Source organism: Neomonachus schauinslandi, chromosome 13 (genome assembly GCF_002201575.2).
Source record: "Neomonachus schauinslandi chromosome 13, ASM220157v2, whole genome shotgun sequence".
NCBI classification, from domain to species: Eukaryota; Metazoa; Chordata; class Mammalia; order Carnivora; family Phocidae; genus Neomonachus; species Neomonachus schauinslandi.
Window position 1 is genome coordinate 88,454,964 of NC_058415.1, and position 22,866 is coordinate 88,477,829.

At 56.2% G+C, this 22,866-nt stretch overlaps 1 protein-coding gene across 3 annotated transcripts; it reads left to right on the forward strand.

Moving 5' to 3' along the window:
• Window positions 1–423: 423 nt before the first annotated feature.
• On the forward strand, window positions 424–22,681 carry AIF1L (allograft inflammatory factor 1 like). Of its 3 annotated transcripts, XM_044920611.1 has the most exons (8): window positions 424–550; window positions 726–818; window positions 1,665–1,685; window positions 10,738–10,749; window positions 11,404–11,493; window positions 14,074–14,115; window positions 16,600–16,762; window positions 19,801–22,681. In XM_044920611.1, the coding sequence occupies exons 1-8, from the start codon at window positions 520–522 to the stop codon at window positions 19,886–19,888; spliced, it is 540 nt and encodes a 179-aa protein (XP_044776546.1). In that variant the 5' UTR covers window positions 424–519; the 3' UTR covers window positions 19,889–22,681. The 3 variants fall into 3 exon arrangements, with proteins under 3 accessions (XP_044776546.1, XP_021547140.1, XP_021547139.1); XM_021691465.2 differs by lacking the exons at window positions 1,665–1,685; window positions 10,738–10,749 and having other exon boundaries at window positions 726–787; window positions 11,427–11,493; XM_021691464.1 differs by lacking the exons at window positions 1,665–1,685; window positions 10,738–10,749; window positions 14,074–14,115; window positions 16,600–16,762; window positions 19,801–22,681 and having other exon boundaries at window positions 726–787; window positions 11,427–11,837.
• Window positions 22,682–22,866: the final 185 nt, after the last annotated feature.

A 22,866-nucleotide genomic window follows, 5' to 3' on the forward strand; every position in this document is an offset into this window, starting at 1 on the left:
TTTTCTTTCAAGAGTTAAAAGTAAATGTTGGGGAGGCTGGCCTGCCTTCCAAAGTGCGTGCGGCGCCAAGGGCCCCGGAAACGTAACAGCTTCGGCTGGTGGAGCGCTCGCTCGCTGCCGCCGGGACCGTATTTGATTCTTAAGGCCACCCCAAGTGCGTCCTGAGATCGTCCCCATTTTCTTTTCAGGACACCGCGGCCCCGGGCGGGTAAGGGGCCTGGGGAGGTCCCGGGCAGCCCCGCGCCGTGCATTTTCCGCGCCCTCCAGCAGAGGGGCGGGCGGCGGGCGCGGCGTCCCGCATAATAGGCGCTTTGATGCCGGCGGCCGGGCGGGAGGGCCCGGGGCTGGCGGGGGCGTGGGGGGGAGGGCGGGAGGGGTGTGTCCGGCCGCCCGCGCCATCCCTCCGCCCCTCCGTCCCGCCGCCACACGCCGCCAGAGCTCGTACCGGGCGCCTGTCCCTCCTCGTCGTGCCTCGCCGCGGCCGCCAAGCCCCGAGCCGGCGGGAGCCCGCTGCTCACCATGTCGGTCGCGCTCGGCAACAGGTTCCAAGGTAGGCGCCGCCGGCCCCGCGCTGTCCCGCGCCCCTGCCCCGCCCTCCCCCCCGGCGCGGAGTCCCCCGCCCGCCACCTGCGCGCGCGGGGCGGACGGCGGGGGTGGCGGCGCGCGGCCCCGGGAGACCCCCCCCACTCCCCCCGCTTCCCGGGCCGCCTCTTTGTCTCCTGCAGGAGGGAAGGCGTTCGGCTTGCTCAAAGCCCGGCAGGACAGGAGGCTGGCCGAGATCAACCGGGTAAGCGCGCGCCGCCACGGGCGCCTTGCGAGTCGCCCCCAGATATCCCAGCGCCCCTCAGGTCCCACCTCCGTCTGCGAGGCTGTGCCTGCCGCAAGCTCAACCCCCTTCTCTTCTTCCTCTGGGCTTCCCCCAAGTTCCTCCCTCGGCCCCTGCCCCCGAGCCTCCGACTCCAGGTGGGTCCCCCTCCACCGCCTCCACCCCCTCCGCTTCCACCCCCTCCGCCCAACTCGGCTCCCGCGTCTCGGGTTGCAAGTTGTTACTCTTGGACTGGGGAGGTGGGGCTCGCCCGGGAGCTTTGATGCCGCCGGGCCGGGCCTCCCCGGAAGCCCGCCTGGGACCAGCGGCAAAGATTGGGCCCAGGGAGGGAGGGACCCCCGAAGTCTCTGAGCAGTCCCCGGTAGTACAGCCGCGGGAGGGAATGGAGGCCCAGAGAGGCTCGGTGGCTGCCCCGAGACGGCCCAGCAAGTCCAGGTGGGGCTGCCTTTAGAACCCGGGGTCCAGACTGCAGGCCGGGGCTCCCTCCTCCACAGAAAATGCAAGGCCCCACCCCCACCCCACCCCACAACTCTTTCGCACTCCAGCTTTTAGGAAAGGTTCTCTGAGACACTTGATGCTTTTCTTGTTGGACCTCGTGAATTTCTTTATAGAAATCTGCTGTTGCCAGGCACACAATGGGAGCTCCGTAAACATTTGCTTAATGACCACGTAAATTCTAGAAGATAAGGAGAAGTGTCAGGGTCTGCCTGGATTGGCCAAAGCTCAAAGGCAGCACAGCCCGAGCTTTGGGGTTCTGTGAGATCTGGACTCAGGCCTGGCCTCCATCTGGTACCCCAGTCTCAGAACGAAGTTGGGGTCACCATGAGGGCTCACCAAGGGAAGGCATGTAGTGTGCATGGTTCAGTACCTGGCAGGAGGGATGACTTCTGTGGACCGTGCGAGAATTCTTTCCTAAGGTCGACATCTCCCAGATCCCCTCCTAACAGGCCGCATAGGCATGCCCACTGAAACAAGGCTGGGCATTTCCCCCTCCTGGCTCCCTCAGCTGCAGGGCACCCAAGGTCCAAACCCAGCTTAGAGTCCGCAAATGGGAAGCTGGTGAGGTTCAGCAGGGTCCGGGTCAAGGCTGCGTGGAGGTGGGTCTGGGGGCTGTGGCACGGCTGTCCTATTTTGTAGTATTTCTTCTCGCCTGGGCTTGCAGTCTTGATTCCCTCCTTGATTTTTTTTTTTTTTTTTTTTTTTTTTGGAGTGTCTGGAAGGAGGCAGCCTATCTGATTTCATCCTGCTGGCTGTAGGAATCCCAAGCAGGGCTCTGGGGACCCGGGGTCCCTCCCAAGTCAACTCTCGCCCCTTCTGTACCATCATCACCCTGCCTCTTGGGGCCGTCTTGAGCACAGCTGAAAGGGAGACTGGACGTGTGGCTGGGGCTCTCAGGGGTCCAGGCTGCCGGGCTCCCTCCCTGTTTACTCTGCAGCCAGCCCGCCCTTGGTCTTGGCTGCTCTTGCCCCCTGGACAGAAGCCTGAAACCCTGACCTCATACAGCCCCCTGGGCCACTCAACAGGGCGGGTTCCAAGCTGGCTGAATCCACCCACAGCCAGCAGGAATGGGGGAGAGGGCTCTACGGTCAGACAAACCACAGTTGCTGAGAATGTGTGGGACTTTCGTGCCAGTCCTGCCCTGGGTGGGGGGCAAACCAGGGCAGGGGGCGGGGTGCAGTAAGCTTCTGGGTGGTTTGAGAGGTGGACTGGCTTGGCTCGGAAGGAGGTGGGGCTGTGGCTCTCAGGGGCTGATCTGGACAGTGCTGGGACTGGAGAAAGTGAGCAAGAGGGGGCCATGGGGACCCCAAAGCCCAGAGAGGGCAGGCAGCTGGCTAAGGCCACATAGAAGCCTGTGACAGAGCTTGCGGTGTAGTGTCCTTTCCCTGCCTAGAAGCTTTTCTGAGCCCCCCCCATGCAAACCCAGGCTGCTGTCTGGCTGCTGGATCAAACCAGAGGAAGGGGACTTCAGGATCAAACCAGAAGTTTAAGCTGCTCCCTCACCCCCAGGAGGTCAAGCCCCCCCCCCCATGGTGTGGAGTCCTGAGTGGGGTGAAGGGGTGGGCAGAGTGCTCAATGGCACTATGACCTTGGGCATGCCACTTGAGATAATGGTAGTTTGGTTGCGGTGATTTTTCAGGGCGATAATCTACGTAAGATACAGAGCTGTCATGATTGTGTCATCGGTTTGTTTGGTGATTGAAGACGCAGGGAGTGGAATCCCAGGGGCAAGGTCTGAGACAAGCCGTGGGCTGCACCCTTCCATGCGGCAGAACCTTAGTCTTCCCAGCCTGAAATGGGAGCAGTGATCCCTGCTCTGTCCCTGCGACAATCAGTGGAGATGAGCAGACAGGAGCTCTTTGCAGACTGAGGGAGTCGCTCTGTTTGAGGGTCTGAGTCCGCTTCACCCATGACCGTGACCACAGCAGAAGTTCCCCAGGGTGGGCGGATTCTAGAGGGAACCATGTTGTCAGCCCAGAAGCCCAGAAAAGACTGCCTTTCTTTGGGGTGCAGCTTCACTGCCCCCATTGGACCAGAGCTTCTAGGGGGCCGGATGGAGCAGTTTCCCGGTGGCCCTGCGGAAGCAGGAGCGCTTGGAGGATGGGGCTTCATGACTCACTGGGCTGCATGTGCTTGGGGGCTTCTCCGGGCCAACACCCCAGTTCCCTCTGGGGCCTTCCCCCCACCCCAGGGCCGGGCCAGCTTCCAGGGGGTAGCAGGGCAGCTCAGTCTCAGCTATTGTTGTTATAAGGGTCAGGAGCAAAAGTAGAAGGAGACTTGGGTGGACCTGGGGGGTCCTGGGGGGCTGCATGGAAATGCACTTTTTTTTTTGGTTTCGCTCTAGTCTTTGTGATCATTTTCTGAGCCCTTGGCATGAGCTGGGCAGCGTGCCAGGAGTGCTCTGGGCATTATCGCATGGAATGCTCACTCTCATCTCGTGAGTGTCTATTCCCATTTTACGGAAAACAAGACTCAGAGGGGCTGAGTAAATTGCCTGAAGCCAGCCTGTCTGCCGTGCGTGTGCGTGTGCGTGCGCGTGCAAGCACGTGTGGGCGTTCTCGGCACTACTGAAGCGGGCAGGACCTGCGCGCGCCTCCTCCTCCCCCCAACATAGCTGACATTCCCTGAGCCTTGGTGGCATGGCAGGTGACCCCGGGCCAGCCAGGCCTGACCTTATATGGCAACGGGACAAATTCTCGCCAGCTTCCCACAGGGACAGAGAGAAGCAGTGAGGCTGGGGGGGGGGGAGGGTGCCCCGCAGAGTGCCCTCACCCTTGGGACTGAGCAGGAGGAGCCCAGAGGATGGCAAGGGCTGCATCTGGAACCATCCAGGGGCCAGGATCTCGAACCAATAACGTGCGTCGTGCCTTTGCCCCGTGCGCAGGACTTGACGTGCATCATCTCAGTGACTCCTCTGGATGGAGCACTTGATTAGATGGATGTGCAGGAGGAATCTATAAACATCCCCGTGGGACAGGGATTACTCAGGCTCACGTTTTAGAGATGAGGAAACAGCCTCGGTGAAGTCGCCTGCCCAAGGTCACCCAGCCAGGAAGTGGCAGAGCAGGGATTCTGACTCTAACGGCACCTGTGGCCCGCCCGGGACCCTGCCCGCTAGGGGCCTCTCCTGCCTAGGTGATAAGGATCTCTGGCTACTGTCTCACCTTCCCAGCCCTCCTGGGTCGAGTGAAGGGCACTCGGCATTCCTTGCAGCATTTAGGGGCCCAGTGGTTATTTCAGAGCCCATGCACCGTCTGTACTGGGAAGAGTTGGACAGGGCAGGCTGAGGATCTGTGCCCCGGTGTTATATGTCCCCAACCTGCCCCAGCAATAGGGGACCTCTGAGACCTGAGCCAGGCACTGCGCAGGTGCATCTCTTTCCCTGTGTACCCTGTGCCACCCTGTCTGTCCCTGCCCAGGTGAATGTGCCCAGCTGGCATCGCCGGGCACCCGTCTCTCTTGCTCTTCCTTAATATATTATAAGGGAGATGGTGATAAGCGGCCACGTGAGCCTCCGAGGATTCAGTGTCCCCGCAGGTACAGCCGGTCTTGACCTTGGCGTGGCTGCGTCCCAGGAAGCCGGGGATGGAATTTCTGTCGGGTCTGCTTCATTTGTGTAGTCTGTGGGGTGTTTTTCTTCAGCTGCCCCATCTGCTGGCAAGGATGCTGCATCCAGCCCCCCCGGAGCTGCCGTGGGGAACGTGAGCCTGCTGTCCTTGTGGTGCACGTTACAGGCTCTTGCACACCAAGCACCAGGCACGGACCTGGCCCTGGCCCCTTAAGAGCCTGTGGGTTGCGTCAGAGGCATCTTGGCCCAGGCCCGGTATGGTGCTGCCTGTCCTTGGGGGTTTTGCCCAGGGCTTCAGCCACCAGCTCCTTGGATGGCCTCCAAGATGGTGATATCTGCCCGCCCCCAAATTCTGCTGCAGCTAATACATAAAGACAAGCCTGGAGGGCCAGGAGCAAGCCTCCAGGAACAGGTGCTAGAGCTATCAGCCCAGAAAGAGAGTTACGGAGGGGAGAGCCGGCAGGTGGCAGGGATCCGGAAGGCCGGACACAACAGGGGCTGCCAACCTCAGCTGGTTTTGGAAACGTTCCCTTCCCGGCACAAGTGCCTAGATGGGGCTCCCAGGGATGGGGGGTAGATTCTGATGTGCATCAGAGGTTGGAGAGGACAGGGAGAGGCAGCGGCGAGCAGGTGTGGCTGTGGGCGCCGTCCCCTGGGGCTGAGGTGGGAGCACTCTGTCCCGTGTGGATGGCCCGTCACTGCCAAGTCTGCCAGGTGTCCAAGGACAAATCAAAGCTTGCCCTTGCAGAGGGATGGCCAAAGGGTCGCGGCTTACCAGGAGGACTCCGTGGCGCATTGTGGGACAGAGAGTTGTGGGTAGGTCTCCGCCCTTCCCCTGCTCACGTTTATCTCTTGGTGAGGCTTGAGTTTGGGCGATCCAAACACATCGTAGTAACTGCTAACACTTAGTGAGTGTGCTAGGAGCCAGGCTCTCTATGCAGTTAGCTCATTTAATCCTTACACCAACCCAATGAGGAGGTTCTATCATTATGATCGCATTTTACGGATGAGGAAGCTGAGGCCCAGAGTGGTAAAGCAAGTTGCCCAGGGCCACAGAGCTAGCAAGTGCTGGAGCTGGGATTTGAACCCAGGCAACTCGATTCAACCTCCCTCCCCAAGCCCCCTGTCCCGCACACCCCGCACCCAGGGAGTTTATGTGGGTCTCCTGACCACTGTGGCTTGAGGCAAGACTTTCCCTTCTGGGGCCTCAGTTTCCCCAGCTATGGAATGAAGAGGACAAGCTGGATGCTCTGAGCCGTCCCTTCCAGGTTCTGTGTCTGTGTGGGTATTTAGCAGAGTCCTGCCACATTCCTGGGCCTTGCCTGTGGACACTCCGGGTTGAGGCTCGCAGCTTCCTGTTTTTGACCTCAGACTCCTGCCCACTTGCGGATTCTGGCTCTTTGCCAGGGACTGACCAGGCCACCATTTCAGAGCCCAGGGGCCCCCTGCACCCCTCATCCCTAGAGGCCCTAACAACAGTTTCTGCAGCTGGAAAAACTGGTCTTTTGGGACAGTGAGTTGGAGGGGGAGAGGGGCATGGGGCTGGAGGAATGCATCCCCACACCCTCTGCATCCCCCTAGAGGGCTATAGAGTGGTTCCCTGGCCCCTGGAATAACCTCCTTCTGCAGCTGCCCAAGAGGAAAGGTAACTCTCGGTATTGACTTTCTTTGCCCAGAAACCTGTGGCCAGGCCACCCTCTCCTTGTTTGGGGCAGGGAAGGAGCTGGGATGGTGAAGGGAGGTAGACTTTGTTTGAATTGTTAAAACTTCGTAACGTTGAGCAAGCTGAGCAACGTCTCTGGGCCTCAGTTGTCCCATCTATCCAAGGGGAACACCCGGAAAGGGGAAAGAGAAATCATAACCAGCCTAAGTCAGGGGGGGGGTTTGCTTCTGAATCTGTTTAATAGCTGATGAAGGTCTGAATGGTGAGCTGTGGGGTTATAAGTGGATTATATGCATGTAAGTGTTAGGAGGTCCCAATAATAAGTGGCTAACGTTTATGTAGTGTTTACTAGGGGCCAGGCGCTGTCCGAGCACTTCACGTGTATTTGCTTACATCCTGCGGTTCTCAGGCCAAGCCTAGGAGATATTTTTATCCTTCCTACAGATGAAGGCACCAAGGCACAGACAAATGAAGTCTTTTTCACACAGCTACTCAGTGGTTCGATCCCAGGCCTTGGGGCTCCAGCTCACCCTCTTTTGCTTTTGTTCCAAACATCTGCGGTGGCTTCTCTTTCTCCTCTTCCTGGGGACCCAGGGTACCTGCCTGCTGCGCATGGCTATGCCCCGAGGCTGGGCAAGGATCCGGGGTGGGGGCGGGAGGACGCCTGGAAGTGGGGAGGCTGAGGGCTGTGCCTGAGCAGGAACCAAGAATCCAAAGCGTGGAGCCGGGCGGGGTGGGGAGGGGAGAGATGGCAGCCCCACCAATGGAAACTCCTGTTTCTGCTGCCCACCTGCCCCCCCTGGTGCCCTGCCAAAGGCCTGGTCCACAGAGCTGCCCCAAGCCTGGGGTCAGCAAGGCTTGCCCAGCCACGCGTGAACGGGTCAGATGCCTCTCCCAGCCCTGGCCACTCTGTGGCTCTAGCCCTTGTCATTTGGGGCTCTGAGGAAAAATGGGATTCTCATCTCTGAGCCCCTCTAGTCTGTGTCGTACGTGTGCACGTTTGCAGAGCTGCCCACCCGTGTCAGGGCGGAGAGTGGAGAAAGTGATTCCGGGCTGAATGCCAGGCCTCTCCAGTCAACAGATGTTTCCTGAGCACCTACTGTATGCTGGGCATTGCTGGGTGCTAGGCATCTCTGGGGCATGAGACAGTAAGCTCATCCTCCTGGCATCTGTGGCCAAAGGCTTGCCTTCCCCCCCGCCCCCCCCGGCCTCCTTCCAACAGCCACCACCTTGGGTCACTTGGATTCCTCAGCTCTGTGGAGGACTGGGACAGTCTCCACTGTGGTCGTTAATCCCAGCTCGGTCACTGGGTAGCTATACTGCCTTGAGCAGTTCTTTATCCTCTCTGGGTCTCAGTTCATTCACTCAGCCTGCAGGTATTTATTGAGCACCTACTATGTGCAACCTACACTGTAGCGGGGGAGACAGACCATGGATGACACCCTTAATAAGCACCACATTGTCAGTTGTGTTAGGAGGTGAGGGAGAGAGCCATGCGGGTGTGGGGGGGATGAGGGCTGCAGGGAGGGGGCACAGCCAAGGGCAGAGTCCCTAGGTGGGAGCAAGCCTGGCATGGAGGAGACCCAGAAAGGAGGCCAGGGGGGCCGAGGCACTCACTTTAGCGGGGGTGGGGGGTGGGGCTGGGGGGAGAGCACCAATAAAACAGCATGTTAGGTGGTCAGAAGCGCGAAGGAGAAAACTGGCTTCCTCGGTGAGAAGACAATAATCGTGGCCCCCAGGGTTGCTGTACCTGCCAGCCCGGGGTCGGGCCCAGTGAACAGGAGTCACTGCCTGGTTGTCCTGTGATCGTTTGTGTGTGATTTGTCTCCAAGACCAGGGGCCACGTCCTACCCCTTGAGCCCAACCTGCCTGGATCCCCGCAGGGGGTCGCTACCTGTTGGGGACAGGCTCTGGCTGGTGCAGGATTTCTGGTCGACCAGAAGGCAGGAGCCGGGAGGGCCCCCAGGACTCTTGCCAGAGGTTCCCAGATGTTGGGCCTGGCCTGTACCCTTATGCCTCCCCCGAGAAGGTTTTCCAGTTCCCGAAATGGTAAAGCGGAGGGAACACGGGGGCGATGCCATGAACCGAACATAGGCTAAATGGATTCCATTTAAAAATTATGAGCTTCCCACTTTTATGAAATGTCCTTTTTTTAAGAGATTCTATTTATGAGAGAGAGAGAGCAGGGTGGGGGGGGAGCAGAGGGAGAGGGATAAGCCGACTCCATGCTGAGCGCAGAGCCCAACGTGGGGCTCGATCTCAGGACCCCCAGATCATGACCTGAGCCGAAACCAAGAGTCAGACTCTGAACCGACTGTGCACCCAGGTGTCCCCAAAATGTCCTTTTTTTTTTTTTAAAGATTTTATTTATTTATTTGACAGAGAGAGACACAGCGAGAGAGGGAGCACAAGCAGGGGGAGTGGGAGAGGGAGAAGCAGGCTTCCCGCCGAGCAGGGAGCCCGACGTGGGGCTCGATCCCAGGACCCTGGGATCATGACCTGAGTCGAAGGCAGACGCTTAACGACTGAGCCACCCAGGCGCCCTCAAAATGTCCTTTTTTGAACTCGTGGCACCTCCCTCTATTTTTTACTTCTTGGGGAAATGTTTCCTTCTGCATTATGCCAAAGTCTGGGAACCACCGACCTGTTGTCCCTCTGCTGTGCAGATCACTGGACCTGTGACCCCGGGAGGTGCCTGGGTTGCTCAGGGCCACACACAAGAGTTAATTGTCCTACTTTGGGTCAGAGAATGGGGTGGGGGTGGGGCGGGGGGAGCTACGAGAGGGAGCCAAGAAGAAGAGAAGTCCTGGACAGAGCCAGCCAGGAGGAGGGTAGCCCAGCTCCGGCTAAGTGGGGGCAGGACCCAGCGTGGCACCTGGTAATGAGATCCAATGTGAATCTGTGGCCAATCCACACCGTGGGCGCTGGGGTTGCCCTCTGCTAGGCTGCTGGAGGCCTGGACCCTGGAGTCCAACACTCAGGTCCCAAACCAAGCCTGCGCCTTCCTAGCTATAGGGACTTCACACACGTCATCTAACCCCTCTGGCCCTGCTGTTCCCACCCTAATGAGACAGCACAGTGCCCTCCCAAAGCAGAAATGCTGCACCGGCCAGGGCTTGTCCGCAATAGGTACGGACCCCCTCTGGGGATCCAGGCAAATTGGGCTCAAGGGGTAGAACAGAGCCCCCAGAACCAACGAGGGGAGCCGCACTGGCAGGTAGATAGCTCCTTCTCTGTCGAAGCGGGTTGAGTTAATGTGGAAGAACGTGGACCCTCGAAGGGATCCTATTCTGCCTCGCATTTAGTCATACCTGCTGCTTCTCGAGGGCTGACAAAGGAGCCCGGTGCTAAGTGTTCACAGTGGGTTATCCCCATTGAGGGGCAGGTGCCCGAGGAGATGGATACCCTTGTGCCCATTTCACAGCTAGTGAGGGGGGGGGACTGAGACCCAAACCCCGAGTACTTTATTTTCAGTTATTCTCCTATTCATTCTCCTACATTAAAGCTCTTGGGGGTTTACATGGCAGACTGGAAGGTCTTGTGTCCCGGGAGATGCGTAAGTACAGACTTGGTCACCGGTTAGTGGGATATGGCAGCAGGAATTTAGAAACAGATGGAGTGGCGGATCTAGATAACATTTAACATCATTTTAAACATAGGCTTCTTGTAATTTCACAGTAAGGACCTTATTTCCCTGGTCTCACCTGCTCCCTTGATGCTTCGACCAGAGCCGTGTACCCTGTGGTCCTCAAAAACAGTTGAAGGAGGGGGCGATGCCCATGTCTGGTCTGCTCAGTAATGGGGAAAGCGAGGTCCAGGGAAGAGAGGGGATTTGTGGAGTCCAGGGCTAGGGTGGGGACATATCCCCTGCTTTCCCATCTGAATACAGGTTCTAGGGTGGCTTGAAGATTAGCAACAAGGCAAGCAAGCTGCCTGGCGCTGTGCCCAGCATAACCGGTGCTTACTAATTAGCGGTGTTTTGTTTTGAAGCCGGATGAATGCCTGCTATCTGCCCATCGGGGTTAGGGAGGCGGGCTCTACAGGAGTCAGAGCCGAGGTGAAGCTCTGCGTGGGTGAGCCTCAGTTCCCTCATCTGTAAAATGGAAGTAATATAGAGCTACCTTGTGGGCCCACTGGGAGAGCCTAAGAGATCATGCGCGTTGTTGGTGTTTCATTCTGGAGGCTGTTGCCTGTGTCCCGCACCCCTCCCCCTCCTGCACATCTGGTTCTGAAAGGCATCATTTGAGGAGAAGGTGGCCCTGTTTTACAGGTGAGGACACGGACGAGAACTATATACAATCCAAGCTCCCAAGCTATATACAATCATTTTCTGGCTAGAGCAAAGACTAACAACGCAATAGCTGCTGTTTATTGAGCACTTGCTGCATGCCAAGAGTCATACGTACGCTCTCCTTGGAGTCTCTTAAAACTTGAGATGTGGCTGTGATGATTGTACCCATTTGTCAGATAAAACAATAGAGATCTAGGGAGGAATTAATAAGCTAGGGTCACACTTAAGAAGTTAATGCTGGAAATCCGGCAGCTTGTGTTTGGGGCTCACAGCTTCATGGATCTTGGAGCTGGGGTGTCCTGGGGGAGGAGGCCCAGGTCCCTACACCGGTAATTCAGAGGCTGGCTGAAGGTGTTCAGGGCAGACCCTCCGGGCCCCACCCCGGGCTGCCAAGCATACTTCCTGCCCACGGGGCAGATTCCTGCAGATCTGCCTCTAGGGGTTGACAGGGGGCCAGGACAAACACTGGAGCCAAGGCCGGCCACCTGGCATGGGAGCAGACACCGGGGCTGTGGGCCTACATGTCAGCAAGTTCTGCCTGCTGACCCGGGGCTCAGCGCTGTACTTTCCACCTTCGAAGGAGTTTCTCTGTGACCAGAAGTACAGCGATGAAGAGAACCTGCCGGAGAAGCTCGCCGCCTTCAAAGGTAAGCTGGGGCTGTCTGCGCCACCCTCCCGGGAGAGCTGGGCTGACCCCCTGGCGCATAGGATTTCTTACCCCACAAGGCCAGCCTGCGCCCCCTGCTTCTTCCAGAACGCCCTCCTCCTGGAAGCCTGTGAGATGGGATGCCCACCCCTCTACCTGCCTCCATGCTACCCCAGGCCCCTCACCCTTGCCCTCAGCCTCCCCCACCTCCCCAATCCCTCCAGCTGCTGGGCAGGCAGGGCTCAGGCTGGCTCCTGTCCGCTGCTGCCCAGGCCCTGCTTGCTCCCGGGGCCCCAGCACACAATCAGCCCTTTGTAGCAGCCCTGGCCTCTCCCCTCCGCGGGGGAGCGGCTCGGGAGCCCCTGTGCAGAATGGACGTTTGTGTCGCCACAGTGGGGCAGGGGGCAGAGTTTCTGCCCATTGAATCCCAGCAGCACAGGATGAAAGAAAACAGGGCCGGGGAGCCCGCGCGGGGAGGGGGCGGCATAAAGGTCCCTCTGTTCCGGGCCCCGGCGCTTGGTTCCCAGCCAGCAGCCTGAAAGGAGAGGAGCCGTGCACATAAGGAGCAGGGCAGACCCACCTTTCCTGCCCGGGAGACGCTGTCGGCGTGCAGGGAGCCCTGGCCGCCGGAGGACCTCCACGAATATCCGCGAGGCCGCACCCCCCCCCTCCCCCACGAGTATCCTCGAGGCCACATCCCCCTTCCCCCAAGTCTTGGCGATGTGGACATCCTCCCTGCTCCAAAGGCAAAGAGCCTGCCAAGTGCTCCTCAAGCTGCTCACAGCTTCGTTGTCCTTAGGCAGGACCCTGATGGTGAAGCCTTTGTTGAGTGTTGACCTTGTGGGAAGCACTTCGAATGCTGTCTTGTGAGCTCCCCAGTCATCCCAAGTCAGCCAGGAGGGAGGTGGGTGCGAGCTTTAATTTACAGATGAAGAAACTCAGGCTCAGAGAGGTGGGGTCACTTGTGTGGGGTCACACAGCTTGCCCATGGCGGAGTTCAGGCTTGATCACGTGTTGGTCTCTCTCCAAGATCCCCTGCTCTGAACCATTACACAATGGGGCTGTTTACATTAACAAAAAGAGGAACTAGAACAGAGACATCCCGTCCCTGCCCCGTTCCACCAACCCGTCCCGCCACCCCCAGGAGAGCCACACAAAGCAGGAGCGGTCCATTCCCTTATCCCTGGGTACCAAGGGGGTCCCTCTCCAGAGGTGGCTCTAGGAGGAGGGACAGAGCTCTTCTCTCCTTGTCTTCACTGGGACGTAGGCTTGGGTCCGTCAGGGTGGACCGGAACCATGGGAACTTAGCTTGGAATCGAAGGGACTGTAAAGGTTTTCAGCTCACTCATTTGACCTCCAAATGAGCACCTACTACGTGCCAGCCCTACTTCAGGCCTGGGATGCAATGGGGCACAGAGAGCCCTGAGTAAAGGAGCTTATGTGCGGCAGGGGAGGGAGTGGGGAACAGAAGGATGCTGCAGAGCCACAGATGGCTGTAGAGGCTTTGTGGGGGTGACAGTGCCCCACCAGGAAGGCTGGGGAGCCCTGAGAGCGTGAGCGGGGGCCCGGAGAATACCTGGGAGGAACATCTAGGCCGAGGGGCAGCACTCCCCAGCAGGAGTGTGGCAGGGAGGGCGTGGCGGGGTGAGGGGGAGGGATGGGCCAGGAGCAGCAGGACCTGCTGGAGTGGAGCAGAGGTGAGGGAGGAAGAGGCAGCCCGAGAGACTGGAGGGTAGACCCTCAGGAAGGTCACAGGGACCACTCTGGCCACTGGGAAGACCTTGGCCTTCTCACACTGGCTGTTCAGTGCAGACTAGACCGCGAGGACCCTGTTTTTTTGTGGTGGGGGGGTGGGGACCTGCCCAGGGCCACATGCTGTCCTTGTCAGAGGATACCAAGCTCCTTGCTCCACCTGCCCTCCCTCATTGTTGGAGATTCCCTGGACCCTTGGATCAGAGAGGCTTCACTCAAGGTCTGTAGGTGAGGTTTGGTGGGGAGGGTCTGCGTACCCCTGGACACTGTATGTGCCACCTGGGTCAAGGGCAGGTTCACGGCATTTCTCTCAGGAGAGTATCAGATTCTCAGTGGTGCCCACAGGCCCCCCCCCCCCCAAAGGTTCAGAACCGCAGGGACTCCTTAAATCGGTGATTCCTACACCTGGCTCAGAATCACCTGAGACACTCTAGAACATACCGATTCCTGCCCCCACCCCACCCCACCCTTCCCAAAGCCACTGCACCCGTAGATCAGGGCCTGGGAATCTGTTCTAGTCAGTTTGGAGCCAATGTGATGCAGCAAGCTCATGCTGGTGGGGACCTGGGAGGAAGTAGCTGCCCTCCTCAGCGGAGAGTCACATGGCCCCTAGCGCCTTGTTCCATGGTGCCTGTGGGAGAGGGGTGCAGGCAGGGCGAACTCTTTCTCCAGAGACAATGGCTGAGATAATGGGACTCATGTCAAGACCCCCAAGTGAGGGGGTGAGGAGGACGGTGTGGGCTTCCTGGGAACCCGGCAAGTTGCCCTCAAGGGCGTCTCTGGGACCCTGCTTCTGAGCTAACGCCAGTTTTTGCTCTGTGATTTCCAGAGAAGTACATGGAGTTTGACCTGAACAATGAGGGCGAGATTGGTAAGTGAGGCCTCAACTGTGCAGGGGAGGAGGGTGTCCGGTGGGTAGAGGGTATGAGGGTCCAGAGAGCCCCACTGGCCCGCCTGTGTGGGTGAGGGGCACGCACTGAAGCTTCCCTGATGGGCCAGGCCGGCATGCCGGCCTTAAGCCTGGCTGCCTTCTACCCTGGATCCACTGCCCCCAGGCTCCTCTCCTTGCTGCGGCCCTCCCACCCACCTCCCTGCGCATGTCTCAGCCCTCCACGCCAGGTGCCACGGGGACTCAGGATAGAGGGTGCCACTCCTGCCCAGGGTTGGAGATGCTTGGGCTCTTGACGCCCTGGCCCTGGCGGGGGCGGGGGGGGGGGAGAGGTGCTGGCGGTTCCTTTGTCCTTGCATTTGGATACGGCGCTTCTGAGTACATTGCTTCCCTCCTCCAGCAGACCCTGATTGTATCGTGTGGTCCGGGCATGGGGGGGGTGACAAACGCCTGTCCCTTGGCCCTTAGGTCCAAGACCATACCTTGACCTTCACGAGTAATGCTATAACATGGTCAAGGCTGGCTTAATTATCCCCATTTTACAGACGAGGAAGCCGAGGCTCAGCAGGGTGAACTTGACTCTCTTGGGGCACGTGGTGGTTAAGTGGTCGGCCCAGGGTCCAGATCCCAGCCTTTGGTCCCCAAACTGGCTTTCCCTCCTGTGTTTCGCCCTGAGCTCAGTGTTGCCACTGCTGCGGTATTTCTACCCCTCCTCTGTCTTGTCTCCTTCTTCTCCTTTTTAAAAATTTTTGTCCTGGGCACCTGGGTGGCTCAGTTGGTTAAGCGACTGCCTTCGGCTCAGGTCATGATCCTGGAGTCCCGGGATTGAGTCCCGCATCGGGCTCCCTGCTTGGCAGGGAGTCTGCTTCTCCCTCTGACCCTCCTCCCTCTCATGCTCTCTGTCTCTCCCATTCTCTCTGTCTCAGATAAATAAATAAAATCTTTAAAAAAAAAAAATTTTTGTCCTTGCTTTCCTTTAGGAAAAAAAAAATGGGGTTATCAAATAATACATCTTCATCATAAAAACTTTTGGAAAACACAGGAAAGCACAAAGACAAAAATAAGTCAACCACAGTCCTCCCTCCCAGAAATAACTGCTCTGAACATTTTGGTTTATATCCTTCCACCCTTTGTTCTAATCACAAATGCTGTTTTATAACCATTTTAGAACCTCCTTTTTAAAAAATAATATATTGTGAGTGCTTTGACATATGATTAACTTTTCTTTTGGAATATAATTAATGGCTGTGTAATATTCCACCGCGGGGCTGGACTATAACTTATTTAGCCAGTGCCTTAATATCACGCAATTAGTTCCAATTTTAACTACTTTTGATAGTTCCTGTGAAGAGCATCTTTGTACATGAATCTTTGTCCACATTGTCGATTATTTCTTTAGAGTAAATCTCAGGAATTAGACATTCTGTGTCAAAGGCTTTTGAAACATCTTGCCAAATTGCCTTCCAGAAAGGTCTTGCCAATTTCAAGCCTGGCCAGCAGCATGTGGGAGACCGCTCACTCTTCCCCACAGAGTGATGCCTAGTTTTCTTTGAGATGCCCTGGACATCCTGGCACCTGGGGGTCTGGCATCAGTTCTGCCCGCCCTGCTCTCGGGTGAGCTGTCTCGCCACACCCCTGGCCCGAAAATCGGCCCCCTGTCCCGCCTCCCTCCCGCCATCCTTTGCCAGCCCAATTGTTCACAGAACAATCTGAAGGAAATTGCCTAAGATCTGGGGAGCCGGGGGGTCAGAGGCAGCGATTCTGCGGAGTGTAGTGACTTTTTGGTGCCTCCCTTGTTTTCCTTGAATTTTGTTCCTTTGTTGGTTTTCCTGCTCTGCAGGGTATTTTTGGCCCCCTCGCCCTGCCAGCGAGGCAGAACCCTTGGACTGCTGGGTGGGAGTGGCAGGTGGAGAGAAGCTGCCGCCCAGCACCCTGCAGGATGACCTGCCCTGCCTCGGGTCCAGCCAACTCCCTGACCCCACCTTGCTGGGCAGTGACTCCCCAGGGAGCCGGAGCAGTGAGCACACACTCACCCTGACCTCGGGGCGCAGCAGACATTAACAGAGTGAAGCGTAGCGGCCCCATTACTAAACACCTGCTTTGTGCTGGGTACTTCTGCATCAAGCCCTCTCAAATGATCCCATCAACCCATTTTACCGCTTATGGGAGCAGAATCTCAGAGAGGTTAAGTAGTCTGCCCCAGGTCCCACAGCCGGGAAGAGCAGAGTTGGATTGCAACCCAAGTCCATGTCCCTAACCACTAGTCTATACTGTACTCTCTGAAGAGAGCAGGGAGGGTGTGATGGGCCCATTCTCCCTGGGGGAGAAAGGCCTTTGGCTGCAGTCCCCAGGGAGGGGCTATCCTGCAGGGCTTCTCCTGGACGTGGGAGCCAGGGGAGCTCTACCAGCTTCCTCGCTTGGCCTGCACCCTGTCTCCAGTTAATGTATCTGCTTTTCCTCTGGCAGACCTGATGTCTTTAAAGAGGATGATGGAGAAACTCGGGGTCCCCAAGACCCACCTGGAGATGAAAAAGATGATCTCAGAGGTGACAGGTGGGGTCAGCGACACCATCTCCTACCGAGACTTTGTGAACATGATGCTGGGGAAGCGGTCGGCTGTCCTCAAGCTGTGAGTACCTCCCGCCTCTCCTGGGGCCTCTGAAGGCAAAGTCATTGTGTGTGGAGAGGCCATGCCCCAGCCAGGAGGGAACGCCTCGTGTGACCTGCTGGACGAGGTTCTTGATTTCTCTGAACCCAGTTTCCTTATCTGTCAAATGGTCACGTTAATACATACCCAGAACTTCCGGTAGAATGAGCACTCAGGAAGCAGAACAATGGTGGTGATGATAAATCTGCCTTGAGGGGCACCTGGGTGGCTCAGTCGGTTAAGCATCTGCCTTCAGCTCAGGTCATGATCCCAGGGTCCTGGGATTGAGCCCCGTGGCGGGCTCCCTGCTCAGTTTAGAGCCTGCTTCTCCCTCTCCCTCTGCTCCTCCTCCCTGCTTGCGCGTGCTTTCTCCCTCTCTCTCAAATAAATAAATAAAATCTTAAAAATAAATCTGTGAAACCTTCTGAGCCTGGGTTTCCTCATTTGTAAAGTGATTCCACTACCCCACGGGGTTGTTGAGAACATAATGCAGTTACCAACTGGCTCTGAAGGGAGGCAGAGTTCAAATCCTGATGCCGTTACTTGCCCCCTAACCGAGCCTGGGCAAATCCCCTTAGGTCCCTGAGCCTTAGTTTCTTGGTTTGTAAGCGAGAGATGATATTAAGTATCTTGTGTGAAGTGTCCTGAGGGCTAATGACCTAACGCATATGAAGGCCCCAGCCCAGTACCTGGCTCTTGGCAAACACCTAGTATGTGGTGGCCAAAATCACACTTCCGGGGTCCTGCCCCTGCTGCAGAGAGACTCCCTGGAGAGTCTCTGGGAGGAATGTAAAATCTACCTGCCTCATTTGTTACAAAGGGGGAAGTCGAGCCCCAAGGAAGCTGAGGAACTGCTCATGAGCCCACAGTTCAGGCTGCAGAGCTTTTAGTGTGAGGTGGGATGGAGCAAGAGGTGTGGTGGGAAAACCATCAAGGTCAGACCACAGTACACCTGGGATGCCGGATGACGCAGGTGGCAGCAACAGGAGTGTTGATGCTCTTAGAAAACACCTAAGATTTAGTGCATTTACTGTGTGGCAGGCAGGCACTGGTCTACCCAGTGACTCCTTAGATGTATCATTTATTAATTCAGCACATATTTATTGAGCACCAACTATGGACCGGGAATTATTCTAGGTGCCTGGGGACACATCAGTTGCTGGCGTTGTGGAGCTTACATCCTCATGGCAAGAGACAGACAAAAACAAAATAAAAACCCCAGAAAACTAAAATGCCAGATTACGATGGTGTAGTACAAAGAAAAACAAAGTGGACAAGAGGAACAGAGAGGGATGGGATAGTGGGCAGGGAGGAGCTCATTGAGAAGGCAAGACTTGACCAGAGCCCTGAGGGAAGGAGATGTAAAGAGATGAGCCCTGCAAAGATCCTGCGAAAAGCATTCCAGGCAGAGGAAGCAGCAAGTGCAAAGGCCCTGAGGCAGACTGTGCTTGTATGCTCAAAGGAACAGCACAGAAGCTAGTGTAACTGGCCATCAGTGAGTGCAGTGAGTGAAGGATGAGTTTGCAGAGACAGGCTGGGGCCAGGCGACATGGGGCCTGGTACGTCATGGTCCCACTTAACATTTGGCACTAATGTGGAGGAATGCCATTGGACGACTCTAAGCTAGGGGCTGACTTTTAAAAGCCTCTGGCTGCGGCAGGGGTGAGAGTGGCAGCAGGGAGGCTGTTCAGGCAAGAGATGAGGCCACTCGGCCTGGAGGAGGGGCAGTGAAGGTAGGCAGAGGCTGCTGGAATCAGGAATGATTTGGGAGACAGAGCTGGAAGGCTTGCTTCAGTGGCCAGATACGGAGTGTAAAGGACAACAAGGAGTCAGATGATCCTGATCTGTTTGGGGTGAGTGACGTTGCTGTTTGCTTTTGGGGAAGAGCAGGCGGGGAAGGCAAGAATTAGGAGTTGAGTTTTTGATGGATTAAGTTAGAAGTGTCCTTTAGACATCCAAGGGGAGAGGTCAAGGAGGGCCTGGATGTGCAGATCAGCTCGGAGGTAAGCTGCTTGTGGACTATTGCCCTTTGGATGGGATTTATAGCCAGGGGACAGAAAGAGCCCACCCAAGGAGTGCCTACAGGCGGAGTGGGGTACTTGAAACAGCTCTAGGGTGTTGGCACTTTGGGCATCCTTACTTCCAGATGGAAACACTGAGCATCAGTGGGGTCCAGTGTCTTTCTTTCTTTTTTTTTTTTTTTAAAGATTTTATTTATTTATTTGACAGAGAGAGATAGTGAGAGCAGGAACACAAGCAGGGGGAGTGGGAGAGGGAGAAGCAGGCTTCCCGTGGAGCAAGGAGCCCGATGCGGGGCTCGATCCCATGACACTGGGATCATGACCTGAGCCGAAGGCAGACGCTTAACGACTGAGCCACCCAGGCGCCCCTCCAGTGTCTTTCTTGAGTCACCAGCTGGGAAATAATAGGGCTGGGATTCAAGTCAGGCTGTTTCCCTCCAGAGGCTCCATCCAAACCCCTATCCTCTACTTCCCAGATACTACTTTTTTTGAGAGAGAGAGTGGGGGGGGGGGGGGGTGAGGGAGAGGGAGAGAGAGAGAATCTTAAACAGGCTCCATGCCCAGAGTGGAACCTGATTTGGGGCTTGATCTCATAACCCTGAGATCAGAACCTGAGCCGAAATCAAGAGTCGGACGCTTAACCAACTGAGCTGCCCAGGCACCCCAGATGTTACTCTTAAAACCTTGGGAAGTTTTTGAAGATCTGAAGGGGTTTTGAGCAGAGCCATGGCCCAGCCTAGCTCTGCCTCCTTCAGGCAACGTGGTTAGGGGAAGAACCATGACCTAGAATATAGAGATCTTTGTACCTCAGTTTTCTGTTCTGTGAAATGGGACTAGCAGCCCCTTCCACATTAAAAAGATCCCACTGGAGAATGGATGCAAGGGCATTTGGTTGAGGATCCTGCAGACATGAGGGCTGAGATGATCTCTCCCTGGATGAGGGAAGGAATCCTAATCCTGCCTTTTTTTTTTTTTTTTTAACCTCCGTCTCCAAACCAGAGTCATGATGTTTGAAGGAAAAGCCAACGAGAGCAGCCCCAAGCCAGTTGGCCCCCCTCCAGAGAGAGACATTGCCAGCCTGCCCTGAGGACCCCCGTCTGGACCTGCCCCCGTTCCTCCCTCCCGATCTTGCTGCCCTTCTTGATTCATTGTGATTTGTCTTATTTGTTTTGTCTGGTCATTACGCGTTTGTTTCATTTCCAACCAGCAAAATCAGTGATCTCTTTGTAAAGCACAAATTACCTGCCTTAAAGGGGCTCTGGGCCAGGGAATTCTGAGCCTTGGGGACCCTCCCTCTCATCTCCCCTCCTTCCGCCTTCCCTGTGCAGAAGGGCTGACATCAAACCAAAACCAGGAGGGGGCAGCCTGGACAGGGAGACTGGAAGACTGTGATCCTCATGCTTGGAGCTGGCATAGTCTGTCCTTCCAGGGTCCCTGAGCTAAGTCCAGGCTTGCTGGCCTGGCCCTGGTGAGGACCACAGCCCACTCGCAGAAGACCCTGGAGTGGGAACCAGGCTTTCCTCAGACAGCTCTGTGGTTCCCTGCTCTTGAGTCGTCTAGGGCATGACCACTCAGTGTCCCACCTCCCCCGCTGACCTCCTCCCCCAGTCCACACTTCTCATCCTCAGGGAGGTGACAGAAGGAGAGACGGAGAGGGGCTTGGTGATCTGAGCCCTTTAAGAAGGTTCCAGAAGGAATCCTCTGGCCTTCCCCGCAGCCACACCTTTACAGGCAGCTTGGAGGGAAAGTGCAGCCCCCGTGTCCTTTGCAGGGGCAGCAAAGGGCTTTGGGAGTAGAAGGGAGGCGAGGGGCCTTGGGAGCGGTGTCTGTTTGGTCTGGTGCCACCTTTTGGGGAGGATGCTGAGGACAACAGGATAGGAGAAGGAGGAATAGAATGCTCATGGCAAACAGTCAGCACCACTAATAAGCCAAGAGCTGAGAAACAGAAGGTGGCCTTTCTGATCCCAATCTGCTTGAAACCTGACTGTGCTCCCCCTATTTGCCTTGCCATCTTACTCCATTCATTCATTCATTCATTCACTCACTCAGTCATTCAGTGGATATTTATTGACCACCTATTATAAGCTTTAAGTCCCCCCACTTTGTCCTGACATGTGCCTTGCCCTCAACCCCTAATCTCCATTTCCAATCACCCAAAACCTTGAGCTTGGGGATTAGATTGGGGTCCCTTATGATGGACTCCCAAGGTTTGAGAGCCCTGATCCACTCTGTAGGTTAGCTAGACCGGTCCTCTCATTTCACAGGTGGGAAAACTGGTGCTCACAGGGGTTAAGTGCCTTGCCAAGGGGTTAATCGGGAGATGGAAGTCTGGACTGGAACCCAGCTGTTCAGATACCATGCCCGTCCTCATTGCTGCTCTGGGCTGTCTCAGTGATGAAAATGAGAGAAGGAATGGGGAGGGGCAATCTCCCAGGTCAGTCCTTGGGGAAGGCCCTGGGCCAGGACTCAACCCTTCCCAGTGCCTCCATGTCAGCACCAGGGGGTTTGGGTAAGGGCCTGGCTGCTTCTGCAGTTCTGCCTTCCCTAGAGCTTCTCCGCCAAGCCGCTTCTCAGAACTCAAGCAGGAAGGTGTCCCACTCAGCCCCATCTTGGCTGAGCAGGGACCCCAGCCTTGACCCCATCTGTGTTCTGGAGTCCCTTACCCTGCCCACTCAGGACTTAGATGCACTCATCCATTGAATCTATTTATTAAGCACCTGCTATGGGCCAAGAGCTAAGAACCAGGTAGTAAAATGGACAGACTCGTGGAATTTAGTCTAGTGGGGAAGTCAGAACCAGACAATGATCAGTGAGATGAATGTTAAGAAAGAGGGGACTGTAGGGTGACTGCACTGCAATCCTGGGCCCAAGACTGAGCAAGAGTCTTGGAGAAGCCCTCGCCAAACGTTAAGTGGAAACGTCAGGTTGCTGTTGGAGGTGGGAGTCAGTGTGGGCTGCCTGTGGCTCTTTAGTGACCCATAATCAAGGACCTAAGGAGCTCCCTTGCAGCAGCTTGAGGGAATGGAGCAGGTAGGGCATGGGGAATTGCTGAGGTTGGGTTAATCCACTGGTCTCAACCAGTTCAGGAACAAGATTATTTGGCCATGACTGGCTGATCTTCAGCTTAAGGAGCAGCTTCAAATGCACAAGCCTAGTTGAAGTTTAAACCCCAGCAAAACAGTTCTCCCTGTAAATGTAAAATCTCACCCCAGCACCTCCTCTTCCTTCCCCCCCCCCCCCCGCCCCCGGCGCCAGATCATTAGATGAACAACTGCCTGCCCCCCACCCCTTACTACTGGCCTCTCTTCTCTGGGACAGGCTGAGACCTTTGAGCAGGGTAATACCTTCTTTAACTACCCATTATAGTCAGTGTACCTGTTCTTCACTCAGGAGGGCAGAAGCAACCAGGCTTATTTCAACAGGTTTCACAGTTTACAGGACTGTGGGAAGCGTCCTTTAAGGGAGGTGGACAAGTGGGTGTGTCCCCAGCTTCTGGAAAGGGCAGGAAAGAGAGTTCTCTCATTGGAAGGGGGGGTGTCCTGGGAAACACCACCAGTCCCCCTGCCATTTACTAGAACTCAGTTCCTGGCAGCAGAGGGGCTCAAAAGTGGTCCCTGGAAAGGGGGAGTGGTCTGCGTGTATTTTAGTTTGTGGCTATTGGCTCTGGGACTTACTTCTCTGGCTAAGGGCTCAGCTTCTTAGAACTTCAGCTGTCTTCTTTCTGAAAGACCAAATCTAACTAATGTAACCAGCAACTCGGGGACTGCCAAGTATGGCTTTGTCCCTGTGACTCAAAAGGAAGGAGTTTGCCGGGCACGTTCAGGTGGATAAGCGTGCGTGTGCGTGCATGTGTGTGTGTGACTCGCCACATATCATCTCTACAGACTAGAAATAAAACAAACTTATCAATGTCTTGACTTGTGTATTTTGGAGACAGTTCCTAGACTCAGCAAATTCATAAAAGATAGCTGATATAGTAACAGCTCTAATGAATGTGTCCTGTGTGCCAGGCTCTGTTAAATACTGGATTTCATTTACTCCTTACAATAGCCCTATGAGGCTGGT

What these genes read in the sequence shown, in the direction of transcription:
- AIF1L (XM_044920611.1), top strand. Translation starts at nt 520, where the DNA reads ATGTCGGTCGCGCTCGGCAACAGGTTCCAAG. An exon ending in GAACAATGAGGGCGAGATTG is followed by an intron (nt 14,116 to 16,599) that starts GTAAGTGAGGCC and finishes TTCCTCTGGCAG; the next exon opens with ACCTGATGTCTTTAAAGAGG. An exon ending in CGGTCGGCTGTCCTCAAGCT is followed by an intron (nt 16,763 to 19,800) that starts GTGAGTACCTCC and finishes TCTCCAAACCAG; the next exon opens with AGTCATGATGTTTGAAGGAA.